The sequence below is a fragment of the Neodiprion pinetum genome, chromosome 4, assembly GCF_021155775.2.
Source record: "Neodiprion pinetum isolate iyNeoPine1 chromosome 4, iyNeoPine1.2, whole genome shotgun sequence".
In the NCBI taxonomy this organism is placed as follows: domain Eukaryota; kingdom Metazoa; phylum Arthropoda; class Insecta; order Hymenoptera; family Diprionidae; genus Neodiprion; species Neodiprion pinetum.
Window position 1 is genome coordinate 10,373,839 of NC_060235.2, and position 23,088 is coordinate 10,396,926.

The 23,088-nt window shown below is 34.2% G+C and overlaps 2 protein-coding genes across 4 annotated transcripts in view; one reads left to right on the plus strand and one right to left on the minus strand.

Annotated features, from left to right (window-relative positions):
• The first annotated feature begins 7,915 nt into the window (after window positions 1–7,915).
• On the plus strand, window positions 7,916–23,086 carry LOC124217371 (probable maleylacetoacetate isomerase 2). 3 transcript variants are annotated; one of them, XR_011176970.1, is made up of 6 exons: window positions 7,916–8,388; window positions 8,694–8,745; window positions 9,545–9,693; window positions 10,837–11,041; window positions 11,156–17,690; window positions 17,767–23,086. XR_011176970.1 is itself a non-coding variant. In XM_046622824.2 (6 exons), the coding sequence occupies exons 2-6, from the start codon at window positions 8,371–8,373 to the stop codon at window positions 11,383–11,385; spliced, it is 654 nt and encodes a 217-aa protein (XP_046478780.1). In that variant the 5' UTR covers window positions 7,916–8,089; window positions 8,155–8,370; the 3' UTR covers window positions 11,386–23,086. The 3 variants fall into 3 exon arrangements, 2 of the variants coding, with proteins under 2 accessions (XP_046478780.1, XP_046478781.1); XM_046622824.2 differs by having other exon boundaries at window positions 7,916–8,089; window positions 8,155–8,388; window positions 11,156–23,086; XM_046622825.2 differs by having other exon boundaries at window positions 7,916–8,061; window positions 8,155–8,388; window positions 11,156–23,086.
• Window positions 11,337–23,088, minus strand: part of pasilla (RNA-binding protein Nova-1-like protein passilla) — a 53,739-nt gene continuing 41,987 nt past the window's right edge. Inside the window, exon 6 of the mRNA XM_046622823.2 lies at window positions 11,337–11,423. Within this exon, the coding sequence (XP_046478779.1) occupies window positions 11,415–11,423 (9 nt within the window). The 3' untranslated portion in view covers window positions 11,337–11,414. The remainder of the gene's footprint in view (window positions 11,424–23,088) is intronic.

Below are 23,088 nucleotides of genomic sequence, written 5' to 3' on the forward strand. Positions count from 1 at the left end.
AAGATTTTCTCACTGCTTCAACTTATCGTCTCCGAATACTTTGCTTCTCTCAATTAAAGTCTGCAGACCTTTCGTACGTACATTAGCAATATTATCGGTCTTGGTAGACAATACCTCATCACAAATGCTGCATACAGAGGTTGTGGAATCCATGATAGCCACAAATCTATAGAAAAAGAATTTCATTACAGATAAGTGCGATCCGGATCTCATATACGAGAGACGATAAACAAATGTTTGAGCGACTTCTAAATATTGACGGACAATGCTCTGCTATCGTGAGAATTTTCTTTTCGGTGAACAGGGAAAATTTCTGTTCAATCGGTGACACGTCTCACACGACAAATAACCACGATGGTAAAATATCACATGGACCAAATATCACACAAATAAATTGATAATATAATAATGAATTATTAATAATAATAATTAATTAATAATATAATAAATAAACAATAGCCATAAATTGACAAAGTCATAATTAATTATTTGTTTATTTATTTTATGTAATCATTTAATTTTATTGCAATTAAAAGATTATCCCACTTATTTGGATTTATGATAAAATGATTTCCTTTATTTATTATAAATAATAAATTCAATTATTTCATTAATTATATTATCACTTTCAACATTTACGTTTCGCATACAATTATGTATTTCATGTAACTATGTAAGATTTAAATATAATTGCAAATTTTACTTTCAAAATAAATAGTGCTATTAACTTAAAATTTTAACAAATCGAATGATTAATAATCCCTTACTTCAAAAGTCTTGAAATAATAGAGAATTTGAAATAGTTTTAGTTTATTGGGGTGTGTAATTTTTTCAATGCATTAATTTTTGTTTCCAATTTTAATGTAAATGTTGAAATGTAAATGTTAAAATGTTATTCCTGTAATTGAAATAAAATCAAACAAATAAATAATTAAATAGATAATTATAACTTTGTCAATTCATAGCTGTTATCTATTTATTGTATTATTAATAAATTATTTTATTTGTGTGATGTTTTGTCGTGTGATTTTTGGTCCATGTGATTTTTTGTCGGTGTTATTTTGTCGATGATGTTTTGTCTTGTGAGTAAAAGACATGGTACCATACAAATCCAGCTTCAAGTAGGTTTTTTTTTTTTTAATTTATACGATTTTTTTTGCACCCGTTACGCAATTTTTAAAGTGACTGTGATCTCGCGATTTTCTAGCTCCGACAAATTACGAATACAGAAAACAACTTACCTCTGAACACATCACAATTTCAATTTCACATCAGAAATTATTGAACTTTTCAATAATATTAACTGAAACTAAATGTTGTAAGATACACTATAAAAATTAAACACTTGTGTTTTTCCAATTTCCCAATAAACAGCGTGGTTGACAGATTGACTGCATATATTATAGACGAAACGTTGAAACTGCGAAGAAAAGAACGCGCGAGCATTTCAGAGAGAAAAACAAACAGGACGAGTAGCGCGCGCCTGCGCACTACGCACGACGCCAGGTGCGAGCAGAGTATCGCTCCGTCTCATTCGTGCTAGGGGTGCTCACGCAGCATTTTTAGTCGAACCAGTATCTTCAATTCGGCTTTCAGCCCTTATTATCAAAGATAGGGAATTTGACGTTGGATAACTTTATATGTATTTTATTATCTTGAACAACTTTTATTGGAAACGTTTTTCGATCGAGCCATTGGTTTTTGAGATATAGCGATTTTTAAGTTTTCAACCCTTTTTTCGGGGGGTAAGGGCGGGTTGAGGAACAAAATTTCATTGGGGTTACTTTTAGTATTCAACCACCTAGCTTCAGTCAAAAATGCAGCTTCTACGCAAAAAATTTCTCACTTTCGACACATTTTACTGGATTATTACGCGTCACCAGGCTAAGGCTGCGTTCCCATGTGCCAGAATTTACGGATCCGGAACGGAGTCGGAATCTAGGGAGTTTTCCAAGACCCAATCAGAGACGTTCTGGGCCGTGTTCATAAATTGACTACCAGTACTAAAAATTCCCTAGGACAGAGACAGAGCTGTCCATAAACTCAGCAGCGTAAAAGAGATAAAAGATTGCTGACAGTACTGTCAGTCAATTTTCGAACACAGCCCCGGTCATTACGTTCCGTGTGCATTGCGGGCATTTATCATATGTCAACAATATCAACGGATTACCTATTTTGTGAATCTGTGTGTAAATCCAAGCGAGGACAGTATTGATGAGTGTTATTAAGTATTATAAACAATTTATAGCGGACAATGAGTCCTGTTGATCCCGTACGTATATATGTAACAATTGAATAAATTGATAAAGTTCACAGCCTCACTGGCTATTGAGGCAATCCTTTATCGGTCCATCAATTTTTCTGTATCTATGTACACAATTAAATGTAAATAATTGTATTTTGTATACAACCAATAACCTATATCCGTCCTGTTCTTTTCCATTTCACAAATAATACGGAGATGGATATTAAAACCGTTTGAGAATCCATTATTATCACTGATTATTATCGAATACAAGAATATTTTATGGAGAAGAAGATAGCAGCCAAGTGGGCTGACATTGATGAAAATGAGGCATCGAAGCCCAAAAATTGAGAAAATTGATCAATGTTATAGAAAAAAACTAACATTTTTCTACAATTATGGGTATAAATTTGTACTGCATAGTCCTATTCGACAGAAATTTGGCGTGTTTGACTGCTAATTCTGGCTAGCTTGAGCTTTTTATGAATATTTTATCCTCCGGTACTAATGAAATATTTGTTCGGATGGTGTTTATAGATTAACTGCACGGTTGTGTGAGTAAGTGGATTCCATTGCTTTTAAGTCCTTGGTTTCCATGGACCGGAATTATTAAGAGCGAAACGAGCAGCAGTCAACCAGAAGGATAGTTTTTAAATTTCTCGGTAGAAAGAAACGCTGTGATTTGCGACTGAGCGTTCCGTCACCATGAATTCCGGGCCATGCTCATTGACTGAAGATATATTCGCAGTTAACGCCAAGCTTAGAGGTGCCATGGGATCGCAGCAAAATATTGTCACGCAACAAAGAACGACCGGAATGTCTCTCTGGTCTCTGATTGATTCTTTAAAAACTCCCTAGTTTCCGACTCCGTTGCGGGTCCGTGAATTCCGGCCCATGGAAATGCAGCCTAATACCAGTAGCCACTGCTAGTAATAATACGGTTACTGCTAGATCGTGCTTTACGTCGCCGCATCTATGTTAACCTAATGTAACATCCGTGTAACATCCTACCGGAGCGCTCGTATATTTTATTCCTTATTACGATTTCATATCACGAATACCAATCAACCCAACTCCAAGTGTGAGAATTTTTATTCAAATGTTACGTGCCAGCCGGTATCCACGGAGGCGCCCTCTCTGCGCCCTACCTGACCAGCGTGCAGTTACCATAAGAGAGCCTTACGTGCTCTTACCGATAGTCGTAGATTAATACCAACACACATAGTTACCATCATAACGTCCAAATTCTTATATCGATAGTTCTCATACGCTAGATTTACCGTTATTTTATCAGTCATATTCGTAACATACATGGTATATATATTTTTTCCCATTTAACCGTTATACCTTTCAACATTAGCTTTCACATAAAACCTTTGATTTACGATCTCAACCGTAATAACCCAAAGTAATAAACACCTGCAATAGTTGAGAAAATCGAGTAGAGTAAACACCGGAAACGTGGGAAGAGAAATCACGGATAGTTCACAGAGAAAGAAACCCTTTTTCTCAGAATTCAGCCTTCATTTTAATGATGATACGACCAATTAGCGCTTCGCCGCTTGCTTCTCTAAACCAACCACCTCGCGCTAATCCACCACCGAGATCTCACGCACGAACCAGAAACCTTACCCCCCAATTATTTCATCATCCTTAACCAATCATCCGAGACCCGCGAGAAACCGCGATTCCTTTTGAACTCCTACTTTCCCTCCAAGTCAACCCTTTCAAAGAACAGAATAATACAGAAGAACTTCAGACATCATAGAGAACAGATCAGAACTCTACCGAAATCCTAGAATCAAATCACATTATAATTAATTCAGAACCTCCGAGACTTATTAACAGTTTGTGACTGCGATAGTGATTAACACCAATCTGTACCACAATTGTAAACCTACCATTGAGAACTAGAAGGAGATTGTTAATAAATGTATAATTAACCCAAGTGTTGTCATAAATAATTATTTCAATCACGCATAGTGATGGTTGGCACGAGCCTTACCTAACAAACTCTCAGAATTGTAGGCGAGTTGAACGAGAAGATCTGAAGAGCTGATCAGCGGATTCCCGAGATTTACATATACCAACTACGTAAGTCAGGAGAACAATTTACATCACGCGGCGAATCAGAATCGACTGGAAACGTTCCTCTCGGAACGTAACACAAAATATCCATAAATGGTACATAGATGACAACAAGAATTATGAGCGCTCTTATAAGCCGCTTGAAGCAAACACTTAAAGGACAGAAATATGCCGGGAGTACTCCTTTCTCTCTCTGACGTTATTTGTGGTGGGGATCGAGGCGGTAGAGGTGAATGAGGCGAAATTATGCGCCTATATCTATAGCTGTTCCCCTTCCACTGCCCCGTTGTCTCCCACCATGACGCCGATTGAAAAGAGAGCAGTACTCCCGGTATATCTCTGTCCTTCATATGTAATTGTCAGTGCCTCTTATAGGAGCGCTCAATCTATCTTTATAAGTCTATGCAAGCTCCTCGCACTACCCAGAACTATAATATTATAATTTTAGTGCTATAATTGGCTGCCACCATTATATCGAACCATTATAACACTTGACAATGCCATTCGTGATCTCGCAGTTTAGAGCCACATTATAGGCAACGTACGCTACACCATTTACCTTTGAAAACAGATAAGACTGTAATATAATAGATATATAATCGATACAATATGGAGCTGAACATATTTCTCACGGAGTAGTAGGAAGGAGACAACACTCTGCGATAAAACTTGTCCCCAGTTTTGAAGTAATGTAAGAGAAATTATCTAAATGCGATTTGAGCGCCTGTTACGGAAAAAAGTAAAATTTTCGCTATAAAATGTAAAAAAAAAGGGTGGCAATCGTAACCTATAAGCCTCCGTTTTATAAACATTCTCCGTAAATTCGTAAAATACGCATCTGAAGTGACTAAAAAACTGTAAAAACCGAGTGATTGCTTTTCTAATCTTAACCGACATTAAATCCGAGGAAAAGGTTTGCAAACGGCGGATCGTAAGATCATATGGGGAAGGGGATGAGTGCGCTATACGGGCTTACACCACAAGAGGCGCTTAAGTCGCACCTTGACAATTCTTCTTACGTTACCCCAAAAACTGGACTAGCTTTTGAGCCAAGTGCTACTCGAGTGTTGTCTCCTTCCTACTACTCCCTGGTATTGCTGCAATAATCCATAAAACCAGCGCCTACGGGACCCTCAGAATCGTGAATACAAATCATCTAGCATGAACTACAGAACTCCTTCCGAAACGTCGTATTGTGGGCAACACGTACGAACGTTTGGAGATAATTTAGATCTCTAATGTGGAAACTACGGAGTAGTTACAGAACGCTACCTAGAGAGTATACAACGAAATCACGGAGGATAAACGAACTCACCGGATGACTCTGTAGGGCGAAGCAATTAAATATTAAGCTAGAAGGTATAATGACGAATACATCATTATAATCGCACTATACCCTTTAGAACAATAGCATTTATACCAATTTTGGAAATGAAACATAATAATGTACAAAACATCAACTCTTCACAGTGTCAATAGGATTTTTAATAGGGTGACTTAAACTTAATACGTGGCAATGCAGTATAATTAGCAACCAACTCACTAAAATGATCCTCAGAAATCTCTTAAATTATAATTCCAACGAGAATCACTGTTTGTCAGAGAGAACCATTCGAAATGCATATGCATACACGAATAAGTCCTAGAACAATGACCATTGAATATTTCACACATAATTCTATTAGCCAGATAGCAATATTGATTCTAATGAGAATTATAAATAAACTACCTTTGTAAAAATTGCAATATTTTGATTTTAGAATTGATATCAAATATTCAATTACACCTACGTAAACTAGTAAGAATATTTTAGACTGAAAACATACTGAACCCAGCGACGTCAAGAAAGCCTACGCTACAAAGTAAGACTATCACAACTCTATATGAATCATCGAAACCCGCACGCATTCCGGTGGCCACACCACCGCAATCCTATGGATCTGCTCCAGCTTTAGTTATTGGAGACGACAGAAGAAGCGGTATCGTACCACAAAAATTAGGGGAAGGGCTTAGAAGAACAAGGCTACCAATCCCTATAGATCAGGGCACCGAGCGTCATAAGTCGCTCTCTCACCTCATGCTCGCATACTTGACATTTTGTTCTTGATTCACAATCAGTCTCTTGACATAATCCTTTTGCTTTCTTGCATTTGAAATACTTTTGTTACCAGTTATAAAACATTCATTTTTATAACTCTCTCTTTGCTCCAGCCTCAGATCTCACCTGTAGACTCTTGACTTTACCTATTTTTTAAATATTTTGCCATTTGCATATAACGCTATGAGTTCAAAAGCCATCGTAGAAATTCTGAACAAGTCTTCTTTGTCACGTGCTTAAAATACTCCGTTTTTTTTTTTTTACATGAGTTCTAGCCGAACAACTAGCAATCTCTGCATTCTAACTTTCAAATTATTATTCAGTATCTAGTATTTATATACGGTTCAATGAGAAAGTAAATACTTCAAAATATATTTCTAGTATTTTAAATAAAATTACTTGCATTCAAAACCCTTCATCATCGCAACGAAGCAGCAAATTAGCAGAGCAACCTCCAGAGAAGTTCAACATGCCAAAAGGTAAATGGTCATAATTACTAATTTCCTATTCAAAATTTATCCCGATTATTTGAAACGAGCGATTGAACTGAGTTATCTATTGCATTTTAATGCTTAATTGGTCTTTGGCGACTCAAAACTACCGATTGTGCGTCTAGTTGTATTTTCGTCAACGAACTCCAATGGATAACTTTTAGAATTTTCGGAAGCTGCCGCTCCGACGTCACACCAGTGTAACATCCGACCGGAACGTTTTATCCAATATTTCATCGATTATTATTACGATGTGTCACTTCTAGCAATTAACTCAACTTTAAGTACGAGAATCATGTAACAGAAAGTATTAAAAAAATCGTCTAACTATTTGAAATATCCCTAGCTGAAAATAATAATAATAATTATTAACCAAAGTCTAACACCATGTTCTGAGATCTTCTGACATTATTATGTGAACGCTCGGTTTTACCATTAGATTCATTATCTTGTTTTCCGTACGATCTCGCAATAAAATCTTTTTGCCTTTGCATTCAAGCTTTTACTACGAAGTTATTCTGTAGAAAATCTAGCGAGCTTCCCCACTCCATTTTGTTCTATTAACTTAAAATCTAACGCTAGTAACCCCATTGCTTGTGACTTGCCATCTGAACTATAAAATAAATCCAAATTAATCAAAGTATACAAATATACCCAAATCAGTTATTCCATTAAAATCTCTCAATCATCTACGCTTACTTATAAGATCTCGGTCACCTTCTAAAGGTAAGCCAATTTTAATATTTCATCTAATAATTACTCCTCTATCGGTTTTGTGTGATCAGGACGACAGAATAACCGCTATCCGATGTATTTCAATATTTAAGTGACGCAAACTGTCCCACGCGATCGATTCTAGTGTTTAGCATCTAGAAATTTTCGTGAAGTGCCGTACTGACGTCACACCAGGGTTACGACGAGCGTTCCAATATTACTATATTTTAGTGATCCTCCTTCTCTCCACCCTTCATAGTCTGGACCAACGGTCTTGACCATTGTCTTAACTCTGTTTTCTAGCTACTCTAATTTTTCATGTCCCGGTGATCGCTCTCCGATCATATTCCTGTAATCTACAGATACTACAAAAGAACTTTCTGACATTCACACATGTTTCATCTGCACGTTCATATGGGGTCGCAGTATGCTATCGCAGTTTAATACTATTCGGTAACAATAAACCAGAGGAGCCTGGCCCAAGTATAACAAATTACGGTACTGTTTTGTATTTCAAGCTGGATTGTGATTGGCTCCAACTAGGCCTCATTTCTCGAACCCCGACATGTACAGCAGTTGGAAGAGGGGTTAGCAATCGAATAAAAGAAGTGATTTCGCGCGTTGACGGATTCTGAAATATCTTGATTAATCAAACATTCCCACATTCCCATCTCGACCATTGCAACAATTAGGCAGGGAAAGCCGTAGCTACAAATAGTTGAAAAATCTTTGACATGTCCGTGATGGGAAAGGTGAGAGTAATACTGCATCATCGGTAAATGTTTTTATTCGCTCCAATCAATCTCGGTTTAATCGTCATCACTTGTCATTTGTCATAAGCGTGAATTTACATTTGTTTTTAGTATTTCTCTGCTAGTTCATTATAATTTTCAAATCAATAGTCCCATTACTCCTTACTTATTTGTTTCGTAGATATCAGAATACCACGTACAGTCGGATTTTTTTAGCCTTTGAAAGTAAAACATTATTTAACTACCTAGAGTTAACATCCTGAATTGATTTATAACGATGTTCTTGATTTACCGGTTTTCTGCAGCCGATACTTTACTCTTATTGGAGGAGTTCCTGTTCCTGGAGAGTTAGAATTGGTGAGTATTTATGTTATTCGCATCAGCCAGCAATCGCATCATGTTTATTCAAAGTTTATTACAAGGAACGTTAAATCGTTTGTTATTTTTGGTTTTCCTTTTTCCTAGAAGGTTACTTCGTTGATTGGTAGTGATTGTTATTATTATTATTCACTAATATTCCTAAACTGATGAAATTCATTAAATGACATCTAGTTTCATACCTTTATTCGAGTTTTGAAGCCAAGTAAAGAAATGGAGAAGTAAACCTTATCGGTCATTTCAAACCTTTTATGATTAAATTCAGACGTTAATGAACTAGAGACAAACTAAAATTCAGGTTACGGATTTATTTAGAAAGAATTTATTTCCCATTGATTAGTAATTACAAGTTCATTTTCCATTCACTTTCATTAGCTACAATATCAGATACACAGATTCATTTGTGTTATATTTGTACAGTGCAACATGTGCAATCGTACTACATTGCATGTGAGGAAACTAGTCTTTAATGAATTTTCCAATATACCCTGTACATATTATTTTCGTAATTTTTTCCCTATCTTGTATGGAACAGAATATTCAAGTAGAATATGTATACATACAAATGTGTACCTGTTATCTATAATCATAGTACCATACCATAGAAAATTAGATTCAGTTGTTTCACTGAGTTCCCGATATTTTTAGATTTCATACTGTAATGAAACTAAATGCAATGCAGATTACTATTGGTGAAGGTATAACGATATAAAGAATTTTAATAATAGACCCTCTTAACGAATTATCTAATTGTGCACAAATATTTTTACTTTGGCAGCTCTTAACCTAAAGGAGATACCGTATGAAATAAAACCAGTAAGTCTTGTTAAGGGTGGTGGAGAACAACACTGCAATGAATTTCGTGAGGTTAATCCTATGGAACAGGTTCCTGCGCTGCATATTGACAATCACACATTGATCGAGTCTGTAAGTTGAATTATGTACTGTTTTGTATTGATAATGTAAATAAGGGAACAAAATTTATCATTTATTGATTATTATTTACTGAATGAATTGGTAATAACAAATTGAGATGAGGAAATCATACCAAATTCCTATCTACCAGATTACATTCACACTGCGAGCATTACGTAATAAACTGGTTGCTATTAGTGACGAAATATACCTGTTAAGTAGGCAATTTGTCTCCCAGAATTGACATTTCCACTACCTATGCAAATTGAATTAATGCTTAATGCATAAGACACGTGTCTTGAACATCTAGTTGTCTAACTGAAAGATATCAGTGTTTTCTTACTTGGAAATCTAATTTCTTTTATTTTCAAGAATTTATAAATACAGCTAACATTCCTTTGCAATAACAAGAAAAATTTCGAAGTCAAAAGCCAAGAATCATAATTACCCATCAGTATTTGTGATTATGCAATGGGTTACTTGTACAACCGCATAACTTAGGATACTTTTAACATAATTACACATGCCGGCTTCTGTATTAATGTTATTTAGTTTTCAATGACCTTATTAAACAGTGGCTGATTGGATGTCAATAGTAAATTTCTTCAGATTTTTCGAGTACAGAATAATAGTAAAAATTATACCTTTCCCACATACAGTATGACCTCTCAATAAGAACGCACAGCCTGCCAGAAAAAGAAGAGAGTGACAGAGAGAATAATCGAGCGAGTAGTGCGCACATGGTGAGGGTACTCGGATTTGTGAAAAAACTCTTCCCCTCGGGGGGCTTTGGTGTTCTTATTGAGAGGTAGAATTGCATTATATGGTTTGGTATGGAAGCATCTTTGACACTGAAGTTCCTAGCATTGGCATAAAGATGCATTTTTAAAGAAATTGTTATTTCACAATTTTAAGGTAGTCTGCGCTTTATTAAACCTTATTAAAACAGAACATCATCATGTTATACAAACTCAACTCCTTCAAAGCCATTCTAAAGTTGCAACTCAGTCCCTTTCTATCAATGTTTCATTATATATATTAACACTGTTGACTTCAACAGCATAAGAATCTGATAAATGTTTAGTTCTATCATTTTCTTTTATGCCGCAATGCAGCAATTTTCGTTTCATACGTAACAAAAAATTCATATTCCAGTTGAATATTCTTCAGTACCTTGAAGAAACAAGGCCACATCGGCCACTGATGCCAGCAGATCCGGTTAAAAGAGCCAGAGTCAGAGAAATATGTGATGTCATTGCTACTGGCATTCAACCGCTTCAAAATTTAGTGGTATTAATCTATGTAGGTGAAGAACGTAAAAAGGAGTGGGCGCAACATTGGATCACTCGTGGTTTTACAGGTATAAATTCAAGGCATTTTTATCTGTTTCACGTTTAATTCAGATAACATTAAAATTTTATCTGCTAATACTCTATTGGATGGCGTGTGATTGATTTCAATGGCATTGTTACAGCTGTGGAAAAACTGCTTTCTTCGAGTGCAGGTAAATATTGTGTCGGTGATGATATAACACTGGCAGATTGCTGCCTGGTTCCTCAAATATTTAGCGCCAGGAGGTTTCATGTCGACTTGAGGCCGTTTCCTACTATCCTGAGGGTTGATCGCCACTTGGAAAATCATCCAGCATTCACTGCTGCTCATCCCAATAACCAGCCCGATTGTCCACCAGAAGCAACTAAGTAGCAAGCGAGGCAGACCACTCTCTTCCTCTTCTAAAATAACTGAAGATTGAAGGGTGGTGGTCCAATTAATGGTAGCTTGACAGTGGTAAAATATAAAACAAGATTCAATTTGTTTTTTTTTATCTCTGTAAATAAATTTATTCATTCTGAGGGTTAGAATGTATTGGGAGGGTATTTATCCCTAAGTAAAGTAGCAGATGGCAGTTTTCTCAGAAATCTCTGGGTTGTGAATGAAAAAAAAAATATTAAAGTACATCGTTAATAGAGTAACTGTGTTGTGATCAGTAAATAAAATCTACAACTACCACTGCACAAATAGGTATTCATTTTTAATCAGCACGTCTGCAAAATTCGATAGTCGTAGAAAATCTCAATACTGATCATTCTCTATCAATTCTAACCATCAACTAATGAATGTAATTTCGTTACACAGTTTGGCTAAACGTTAGTTGGGCTGAGTGGTTTAATGATCTTGAGAAGTTTTGTGATAATATTTTAAGGCTTCTTTGAAAACAATGCAATTGAGCCGTCGGTTAGAATTACGACTCCTCTGATTATCTGCAAATGGCTCTATATTTTATTTACTTAGTGCTGGTACCAAATGTGTAACAAACCTGAAAATTAGAAGTACACAATATTTCTGGCAAGTCATTTTTATCGGTCTACGACAGCAATTTTGGATATATAACACAACAGCCAAGGAAATGTCGAGTGTGGCCATAGGTTTTGTCTTTTTTTGGTGACTTGTTACTTGACGTAAATATATATTATATATAATGATTCAGTGTGATGTTGATTGTCTACGTTTTTTCATTTGCAACTCAAGCTTTTTAAATGTAAGATCGTATCCGCCCAGCTAAAGGTTTGGTACCCGACCAATGGACTTGGAGTATTATAAGATTCAAGAGCTTAATTTGATAATTAATTTCGGTCTCTAATGCAATTGTTTTCTGTTTCGTTTTACAGTAACATACCGGTTGATGATGAGATTGTATTTTTAAAGAGTCTATGCCAGATAAATGTCTTCTTTTGTGATTTGAAAGTGGTTTATTATTGTTAGATAAACTAATTACGAATTCTATGCTGTTCTTTTTTCAAAGGCTTCAAAAAATGAACAACCCTATGAAAACAGTAATCAATATCACATGCTATTGAACGTAAGACATATTATATTGTTATTTACCGAAACAGATGCATTTTAAAAAGGATAAATTTGGAAGAGAGAGCACTCCAGAAGAAATAGTCAATTGAATGCTTGTTTAATTAACTGAACTTTTTCTACCATATTGCGATTTTTTTTTAAGACACCTATGTAGGGTCTTAGATTATATCGTATATTGCTTTTATTCTGCATTATAAATTGTGTGTGTTAAAAATGTGAAATCTTGCTATCATTCTTATAGCAAACATGAACGACTATTCGCGTCACTGATTGGTAGATAAGATGATCCACACCCTTTTTTCAATAGTGGTCTACTTCAAATTGAATCATTGAAAACTTATTGGTATGAATATAATTGGTTAATGGTGTATTTGTTCATTAATATTGCTTTTTTTGCATACATTCCATGAGTAGATCTCGCGTTTATTATACAATTCCCATCCCATTTTTAATTTGTTTACACTTCACACTGATGCTACTTGAAAAAATTAAAGTTTGGGTTTTCAATATTCGTGATTTTATTAGTCAAATTGCTGACAGTTGCTCAGTAACAAAGTCTTTTTAGTCAAGAATGCATATTTCTGAAAAACTCCCAAATACAAGTCGATCTGCTTGTAAACCGAGTACTGATTTTGCAAAGGAAATCGGTTGACAAAAACCCTGACTTATGTTCAGACCAATTCAAAGTTCAAAGTTAGATCCACATCTGGCACCTGTTGCTTTACTCTTCTCGGTCTGAAATTTGAGAGAGTTCCATCTGGATTCCCGTTTGAAAAGTCTAAACCAACACAAACTATTCGAAGGTCAAATAGTAATTTCGAGCGACAAATGGCAAATATAAACCGAGCTCAATTGTAATTATGGTTATATTCAAAAAGAGTTGAGTTATATTTTACCACTTGAAAGCTACGCTCAAGCACAGACATGGTGAATAGCGAAGATAATACAGTAATTACATAAAATAAAAATATATTTGAAGAGAAAAGTTACGAGCAAAATATTCACAATATGAAATCTTGCATATACAGATATTTCGACATCTACTTCAAACTATGGCACCATTTCTATGCTTGTATAGAGTAATACATGTTGGCCTATTTTGTTCTTAGTTTCATTTTAATTGCCTATTATCTTGTTTTTTAATCTAAATTGGTAATATTGTCAATGTATAATATTTGCATCATATTTTCTAAAATTTATTAACCTATTAAAAATAGGTTTTGTTGCTTAAAATCAAAAGTTTACTTTTTATACTTGTGATAATATAATTTTGCGTTTATGTTTACCTTGTATTAGTAAGACACAATTTTAAAAAAAGGCAATCTGTATCGATATAATATTACAGATCAATTCTGTTCGTTTAAAATAATGAAGTCAAATTCAACCTTACATTGAATTAGGTGGTTACTTTAAACAATATAAGAGTTCATTGGTAATAATGATAGATTAACCTACCGTGCTCAATCCATATTCTGATATTTGAGGAATGAAAAGTACAAAGCATCTTTCTAGTATTCTACATGGGTACCTTTCATTTCTCTACATTTCGGCTTTCTTGCCATATGTACCAATGACTTTGAGATTTCAGGTACTAGAAATTGTGAAAGTAACAAGTTTACGTTATACGTAGCATTTAATGCATTCCTCAACCTGAAAGGTAAAGATTGTTAGTGTGCTTTACTTTTAAGTTTACTTCAAAAGCATACAATCACTCGTTGCTCGAATGAGAGTTATACTTTTTTTGTTTTATACGCATCTTTCCCTGTTCATCACGCACAGAAAGTCAAGCCTAGATTCGGTATTTCCTAATTTACCTTCTACACGATTGAAATCTAACACCTTGTACCGAAGAACGATCTCTTGTACATTCAAAGACCACGTAGAAAACGTTAAAGCAAGTTATTAATTTTTGATATATTTCATTAAGTACTACAATTTTAGTTACGAATTGTTAAAAATTCAACGAGAACCTTGTTCTCACGTCACTCTAAACATAACACTTCGATTTTATGGGGAAAATTTTATCTTTTAATGCTGTTTAAACAAAAAACTTGACCGTTTAATGAAATAAATCCCTGTTGTCCTTAGGCTTGAGTACAGGTGCAAAGGGCATAGCCGGATAAGCATGTCGAATCTGCTCCTACGGCGTTTTCTATCGACACTGGGGTTCATTTTGGTACCAAATAAAAATAATTCACCCGAAATTTTAGCTCCTAATCTTAAACAGCTTTCGATTTATTGAAAAACCGCTTTTATCGTTTTTTTTTTTTCAATAGTATAAAAGGCATAATCGGTAAATGGTGATTTTTTTTCCAAATACTTGGGAGCAAATGACATGAAAAAATATTTTATTTATGATCCTCAAATATGATGCCATTTTTTGAAAACTATTTGGATTTAGTAAAACCTGAAAAAAGTTAAAAAATGAACTTTTTTTAGAAAACTTCGTGTATAAACGAACTAATACTAGTTTAACAGTAAAAAATATATAAATAATAATTTTTTAACAATAAATGAATATTTTACTACGGAGATACCAATAAGGTTAAGAAATATGTGACGGAAATCAAATAGAATTAATCTTCGTCACTATCCACATGAATGAATACACAGTTTTCTGTATGATTAAAAACACGACGCAAAAATTCTGCTTGTTCTACAGTGTTTTACAAATATCTAGCATGTAATAGATAACGAACTATCGCTGCTGTGTGAGAACAGCAACCAACCGTACGTCTGCCATTTGCACAATCACAGCAATATTTACAAATCCCATTTATCTCATTCTTGTGAGGATGATACTCGATAAAGCAACTATATGTATTTGTATTGATTTGTTGAGATTTGACTTGAACTTTAACAATATTTTCACTAGTTTTTACATACTGGAGGCTTATATTATGACTGTAATCATACAGGAAACTGTATAGTAATTAATGAATATAGTGACGAGAATTAAATCTGATTTCTTTCACATATTTCTTAATCTTATTGGTATCTTCGTAGTAAAATATTCATTTATTGTTCACGAAATGATTATTTGTATGAGTTATTACGAATAAAATAGTATCAGTTTGTTTAAACACGAAGTTTTCTAAAAAAAAGTTTAGTTTTTAATTTATTTCATATGTTCCAGCAAATAGACAAAATTGAAAAATTCCCGAGTATAAAGAAGTATAAAAGACGTTTGTTGTTACAATTTGGCGATTGCATGTCTAAAAAAAACGCAGTTAAAAAAATGATTTTACTTAAATATTTTTTCATCTCTTTTGCTCCTAAGTATTTGGGAAAAAAATCACCATTTACTGACTTTTAATTTTACACTATTGAAAAAAAGAAAAAAATCGAATAAAGCGGTTTTTTTCAATAACTCGAAAGCCGGTTAAGATTATGAGCTGAAATTTCGGATGAATTATTTTTATTTGGCATCAAAATGATCCCTAAAGTGTCGATACAAATCGGCAGGGCTAGGGGGGGGGGGGGGGGGGGGGCAGGTTCGGCATACTTATCCAGCTGTGCCCTTTGCAATGTGTGACTTTGACGCCAAATAACTTCACTGACTTGAAGTTGAGCGATTTTTACTTCTTTTGAAATTGAAGGGAAACTGGTAAGAAATCTCGTGGATATTAGTAGCAAATCTGAAACTATTATTTTACTGATTAAAAATGTCTTAGAACCTGACCCTTTATCAAAAATATCATTACCAAATATCAATTGAGCTGGAATGAATTCGCACCTGCGTGCAACTTACTGGTCTAAAGAAAACCTGGTTTCAATGGAAAATAATTTTGTTCTAAACATGTGCAAAATTTCACTTGAATTGGTATAAGTAATCTTGCATTATTATTTTTACCATTTTTAAGAACACTGTTTTAAGAGAACTGACTTTATTTATAATATGAAGTTATACATTCATTTCTCACCCTTAACCGTCGATTCCTGCTACAAAACGAACTTCTTATGTTTCGAGTAGGTAGGTATAACGTTTACTGCATGTCGGCGCTCAACACCTACGAATAAACCCCGCATGCATGCTAATCGCCTTATATTGTTGCAATCAAAGTGTTTTAACTTCACGAAACTCAAATGTATCTAAAATTAAACTGAATAGAATTTTTTTTAAACCGATATTTTGAAACTCAGAGTGACGGAGCTTCTTGAACTCTGACTCTGTGTATGTACACTTATTTTTAATTTGAAATTGATCATTCAGTTTTTGATTAACCGTGAAAGGAGTAATTTTTTACGTCATCGGTCCTTCTTCGTAACATTTAAAAAATTCAATACTCAAAATTAAATCAAATTTTCGGGCATTCAGTGGTAGGAGAAGCTTAAGAACCTGAGAATCAGGGAATTTAACAAAAAATCGGGGAATTTGCAATGCATACCCAGGTATGTACGCTTTAAATAAATTTGTGCCGTTGAGATACAGTATAACTACAGTTAACATTACTCTGCACGCCCTTGCAACACCACATATTAGCGTACGACAAAAGAAGCTATAAGTTTGAGATTTTTACTTTAAAGTGAAACTTGGGATTAATTTGAACTCAATTCTGAAAATGAGACAGTATAATAGAATTTTAGGAAAAGATTTGCGCGTGTGTAGTTGAGTACAAATGAAAGTCAGTCAATAATAAAAACGCTATAAGTCTTGTATTTTTATACCTGTTAAGCATAAAACAATGACCCTTTTGCTCTGGAAAAATTGAAAATATTTGTCTGGAAAACCTGGGGTTCTTTGGAATTTTAAATAAAATGCCCTGTTGCTGGGCACCCACACTTTTCAACAATTTCGTTTCTATGAAATGCAAAATTATTTTCAAACTAAAATTGGCAGCGTGTGTAAAATCGAACTCACAAATGTACAACGTAAAAATGTTTTAAAACAGTATTTCGCGCTACAGCACCTTGCACGGACTGTAAAAATACTAATCATCTTATCTCGTACACTTTAGTAAAGTAAAAAAATAAAGCGTTTTAAAAGATTAAAGTATGGATATTAGCGTAGAGAATATTTATACTTCTTTATTTTAGATTCAAAGTTTGTGACACTTATTTGATATATTTTAATTCTGAGCACACTGCAGTTTCGATTGAAGTTTGGAAAACTGATGGGATTTGACACTGCGTAGCTACCATAAGTAAGTATGGGTTGAATGTACCCGTCAAAATATTAATCATAATGTCAAACACAGCATTGTTTTACATCCGCTTTAGGTACTTTAAGATCGCAAACAACATCTGGACATGTGAAGAAACCAGGTATGGAATGGCGAGATGAGCAAGTGTAAGCCTTTATGATAATTATTAATAGTAGTGATTCTTCAAAACTGAAAATACAGTATGACGATACACATAGATATTTTTTAAGTGAAAAAAATGATCATGTAGATTTAATGCTTGTATAGAAGAATAAATTCTGTGTCATAGTATGTGCAAAAAGATTTAATCATATACTACCCGATTATTCATTAAAAATACGAGTTCGGAAAATTTGTTACTATATGAAGCTATACGAAATACTTGGACGAAGAAACAATTTTCATTTTTAACGATTGAAAATAGAAGCTGTGACTGTGTAGAAAACTTCGAGGGTTTGGGATTCGGCGTGGAAGGTCAGCAGACCGGCTAATCTCTCGTGCGGACTTCGAGCGCCGCGGACTCCTCACCTCACTGTTTTTCATGTGTGGCCCCCTCGACACGTACGCTCGACATTCCCTAATCATTATGTGTTTACCTTTATTTTCGAACGGTACGATAACGACGTTTTGAGCATCGCTCTTCGATTATAATTACAATTTTGGTTTCTTTTCATCATATATTCTTTCGAACTTTTCTTTTTCAAGATAAACTTCTTATTAGATAGTACAGGTGAATTTTTCGTGACTGTCTTTTCTTTTCTACGGCCTATCCCCTAAAGTTTTCCCCAGAGAATCACGTTCACTTCGATCGAGAAAACCGGCCCTCTTCAACTTCCAAACAGTGACTAATGCAATATTCTTCGGTATGTCATATTGTTGATTTTTGAAGGAAGGTGAACTTACAATTTCCCAAACCTTGTATAAAGAAACAAATCATGCCATTTTTATCAGTTATTATCAATTAAGTAGCACATAAATAAATATAACAGACATCATTTTAAGTTTTTTATACAAAATATATAATTTATTCATTTCTTCTCCACCTGCATACCTGACAGTTTTTCCATGCAACCAAGTAGGTATATTCTTCAACATATTTCCATAGATTCTCACTTTTCTATTTATTCTTTTTATATTTGAGCGACAGTTTATTTAATTATACCAACATGATTTATGTTGTTCTTATATCAGTGGTTAAAAAAATATATTTACTTATCTATTGACTAGTTAAAGTAGAAGCTAAAATGAGGTTATTCGTACGCACTTAACCGTAATTCCAATGACGAATGGTTATCAATCGTTATCTGAATAAAGTTGTAAGTTACTGCAGACTATCGGTTGCCAAAAGTAGGTTTCACAGTGTTAATGTTATGGCATATTGATAGAAAATATCCAAGAGTTTTTATTCTCGTTTCAACTATCCTAATGTAGTATACGTTTAAAATTATATTTATTATTTTTACCGCCGAGGATAGCACATTATAATTTGTACTGACAAGTTCGTCAACCAGCAAATTAATCATTATTCACGTAAGTGTATGGTAATCAAGTGGATGGGCTACCTTGAATTTTGGAGTTATGAACAACATTTACAGTGAGATAGGCTGCTAGACAAGGTCAACCTGTGAAATCAAATACAGGTACGGATATAATATGTAAAAGTTAGTATTTTTTATATATAAATATATAATAAAAAAGATTCACTAAACCTATAAAAGTTAAAAACAATTATCGAGTCAACTATTGATTACACCGAATACTTATTTATTTACAGGTATGCCATGTAGTGCTGCCTACAACCCCTTCAAAGACCTTAGAAAAGAGATGACCGACCAACAAGCGTACTAGTGATTGTTGAATGTTGATATTAGCCGATAGTGTATTTCTCAAATAAGGTGTCGTTGCGGTTTTTTTCTAACTTCAAACGCAGCGTCATGAATAAATAAAATAAATAATTTTCACGTATTTTGTAAATATCTCGATAGAGGTATGAGATGTACAAATTTACGTCCAGACCTTTTTTGTAGATCTTCAGAACGTACTTTCATAATTTGTTTCGGTAAGATGTATAGTCATCGAGAAGGATTAAGTTCTTTATTAATTTGAAATATTTTAGCCAGAGCACGTGCCCACCAACTGATTTGAAAAATTACAAGTTGTCGGGGGTATTTGTGCGTATCACAGAATAAAATCTGAGATCGAAGAATAATTCAACATTCAAAATGACGGACAGCACCATCTTTAATCAAACATGTAAGTCATTGAATTTTCACGAAGATTAATGTTTTCTTAAACTCGATATTAAGTCTGAATGCAATCGACATCAAATTAAAAATAAGATCGATTTTTGATAAAACGGGTACAGCTCGGGTTTCCTATAAGCCACATAGTATTTAAAATATCAACCTTATGTGGCAGGTGCCGTGAACAACAATTTCTTGAATTTCGAATTGTGAATGACAAGTACCAAAGTATATGTGAAAACCTATATACATGTAATTAGTGGACTCCATCTTATACAACGTTATAGGATATAAGGAATCTAATTGTAAGTATGTTATGTGAAAAATTCTTACTGTTAGCTTTCCGAATATGTTATTTATTTTTGCATAACTTTAATTTTTAGTAAATTCCTTACTGAAAAAATCTCGGATTTCACATGAAAAACTGAAAAGTAAGATAAATTTTGGTGGCGCATGAAAAAGCGGTTTTTTGCCGAAAAACATCTCTTTGAGATTGATTTTGAAAAGTTATCCAAAAATGAATAACACATTCGGAAAGGTGAGAATTTTTCACATAAGATACCTAGTTTCTCATAATTTTTATGTGCCAATAACGATACGAAAACAATTGGCGTTTAAACCTGAATTAGGTCGAAATGATTAAACTTTGATGTGGCATTTCTCGCGAACGCTGAGTCCTAGAAGGTTCAAACTTGGTGAACTTTTCAATCTAAGTACACACTGCAACAGGTATAAATTTCGAACAAATCGAGTTTTTGACGCCCCGTTCATTTGTTGATAATTGGTGGACAGGCCTATATATATTAGGGTGGTCCTCATTTGGGGTTCGGAAAAATTTTCAACGTAACGCCCCCTGGAACTGTTGCAAATTATTAAAAAAAAATTTGGGTAAAGTTTTAAGCCTCTACGTCAACGGGAACACGTGCCTCTAGGCTCCGAAAGTTTTAAGTGTAAAATATATATAGTTTTTATAACCAGGTATTTCGTTTTGTATGACTTTGATATAAATTAAGGGACCAATATGAAACTTGGCAGTGTTGTTGCTTATGATGATACGGACGAATCCTGAAAATTTAACCCCTTGTAGCCCCTTGTGACATTTCTGTAACAAACTAAATAAGATCCTACAAAATCCATACGGAAGGTATTTATGACAAGTCCTTAAATGCTATTTATTTTAAAATTTATGATTTTGGGCTACAAGGGGTTAAACTTTTCGTCTTAATTTTATAATATATTTATTTTTGTATATAAGGTTAATAACCTAACTTTTATTAGGCTTATATACCAGGGAACAATAATTATGAAACATAACAATTTTCAGGGTTTGTTTACATCATTATAACCAACGACTCTGCTAAGTTTCAAATCAGTCCCTTAATTTATACCGAAATCATACAAAACGAATTAACTGACTGTAAAAACTATACGTATTTTACATTTCAAAATTTCGGAGCTTATAAGTAGAGGCACGTGTTCCAGATGACGTAAAGGCTTAAAATTTTACACAGATTTTTTTTGAACGACTTGGAACAAATCTGGAGGCATCTCAATGAAAATTTTTCCGACACCCAATTAAGGATCACACTAATGTATATATACTATATATATAATATATATATTAGGGTGTAATATCTATTGTATAACCTATTTATTTATGATGCTGTACGTAAAAACATCGAAAACCCATAAGGTTGTCTTATTTGGGAAACAAATTATGGATTAAAACCAAAATTCGTCACTAGTCCGCTCATCGGTTAGCTACGTCACAAAAATCGGGTTTTTTTTGCAGCACTAACAAGAACCTGCCTGTTGAACCAATATTTATAAACATTTTTCCCACTCTTAGAAGGCCATGGATAAATTGGATATATATTTATATCTGATCAACCTTGGTCGGTTATTTCTTGCAATTCATTATTCGTGATAGAAAATATTAGCTAGGGTATACGCAGCACATCAGGGATCACTATAAATATTGTTGTATGTACATTGTTATTTTTTTTTATACGTTCCTTGACATTTTGCAAACTATTCGCCAGCAGGTGGTCGGTCTAAAGTGCATTAAATGATGTGAAGGTGAATAATGTAATATTGGTGATTTACTACCCTATTATGACAAAAGCTTTCCAGGTTGACCCTGGAAAACGTAACTTGTTTTCACTGGCAATAATCAGTGTAACCAAAGTCTCTTCTATTCTGAGAACCAGGATTCTACCTAGCCAAGTCAAGATGATTAATGACCAGATGATGGCACTGATCAGTACCTGGATGGATGGTAGGTGGGTAGTGAAATGAAAAACAACAGAATGCATTTAATGAGCGATTGTTTATTATGCTCTTATGATCACTTGTCGTACAGGTAACGATGCTTTTCATGAATGAAAATAGTTAATATATTATGTTTATTTATAATTATTTAACATTGAATGGAATAGTTTGGTGATGAAAAAATAACAATTTGTTGATGCAAATAAATGTTGCTTGGGTGTAAAAGAATATTCCAGTAGCATTATATGCTGCAATAATAGTAGTAATAATAATGATAATAGTAAAATCAATAATAATAATATTATCAATTGTGGCTCCCAGGCAAACACACCAGAGGTGTAGAACGTTCATGTATATATGTAGAAGTCCAAAGAATTATTACATGGTTGCAAGATGTATATTTGTCAGGTCGATGAATGAAAAAATCTCCATGATTTTGCAAACAGAGTGTATTCCTAAGGACTGCATGGTCCGTTGTCTGCTAGAATTCAATGTGAACGCGCAACAATCCGTGTGCGACAGTTGCTAGGGTGACCAGCCGTCATAAATTTAAACAGTTTGCCGTAATGTATATAGCGTCAAAAATTTTGACAGTGTCGCTACAATTATACTTAATTTACAATTTCAAATTATTTGAGGTTAGAGACAGTAGTTGCGTTGGCAAACAGCCGCTCTCCGATTGTTGGCGCGGGCGAATTAAATTTAAACAGACGACATGCAATCGATAGAAATTCACTCTGTATAATCACAAGTTGTATGATAAATAGAACAGCATGTATGGATGGACTTTTCCAAGAGCTTTCGATTCATGCCAAGACATTTTACTCGATAATCACGCAGTGTTCGCGTAACGATTCATTTCCTTACTACATTCTGCTACAAGT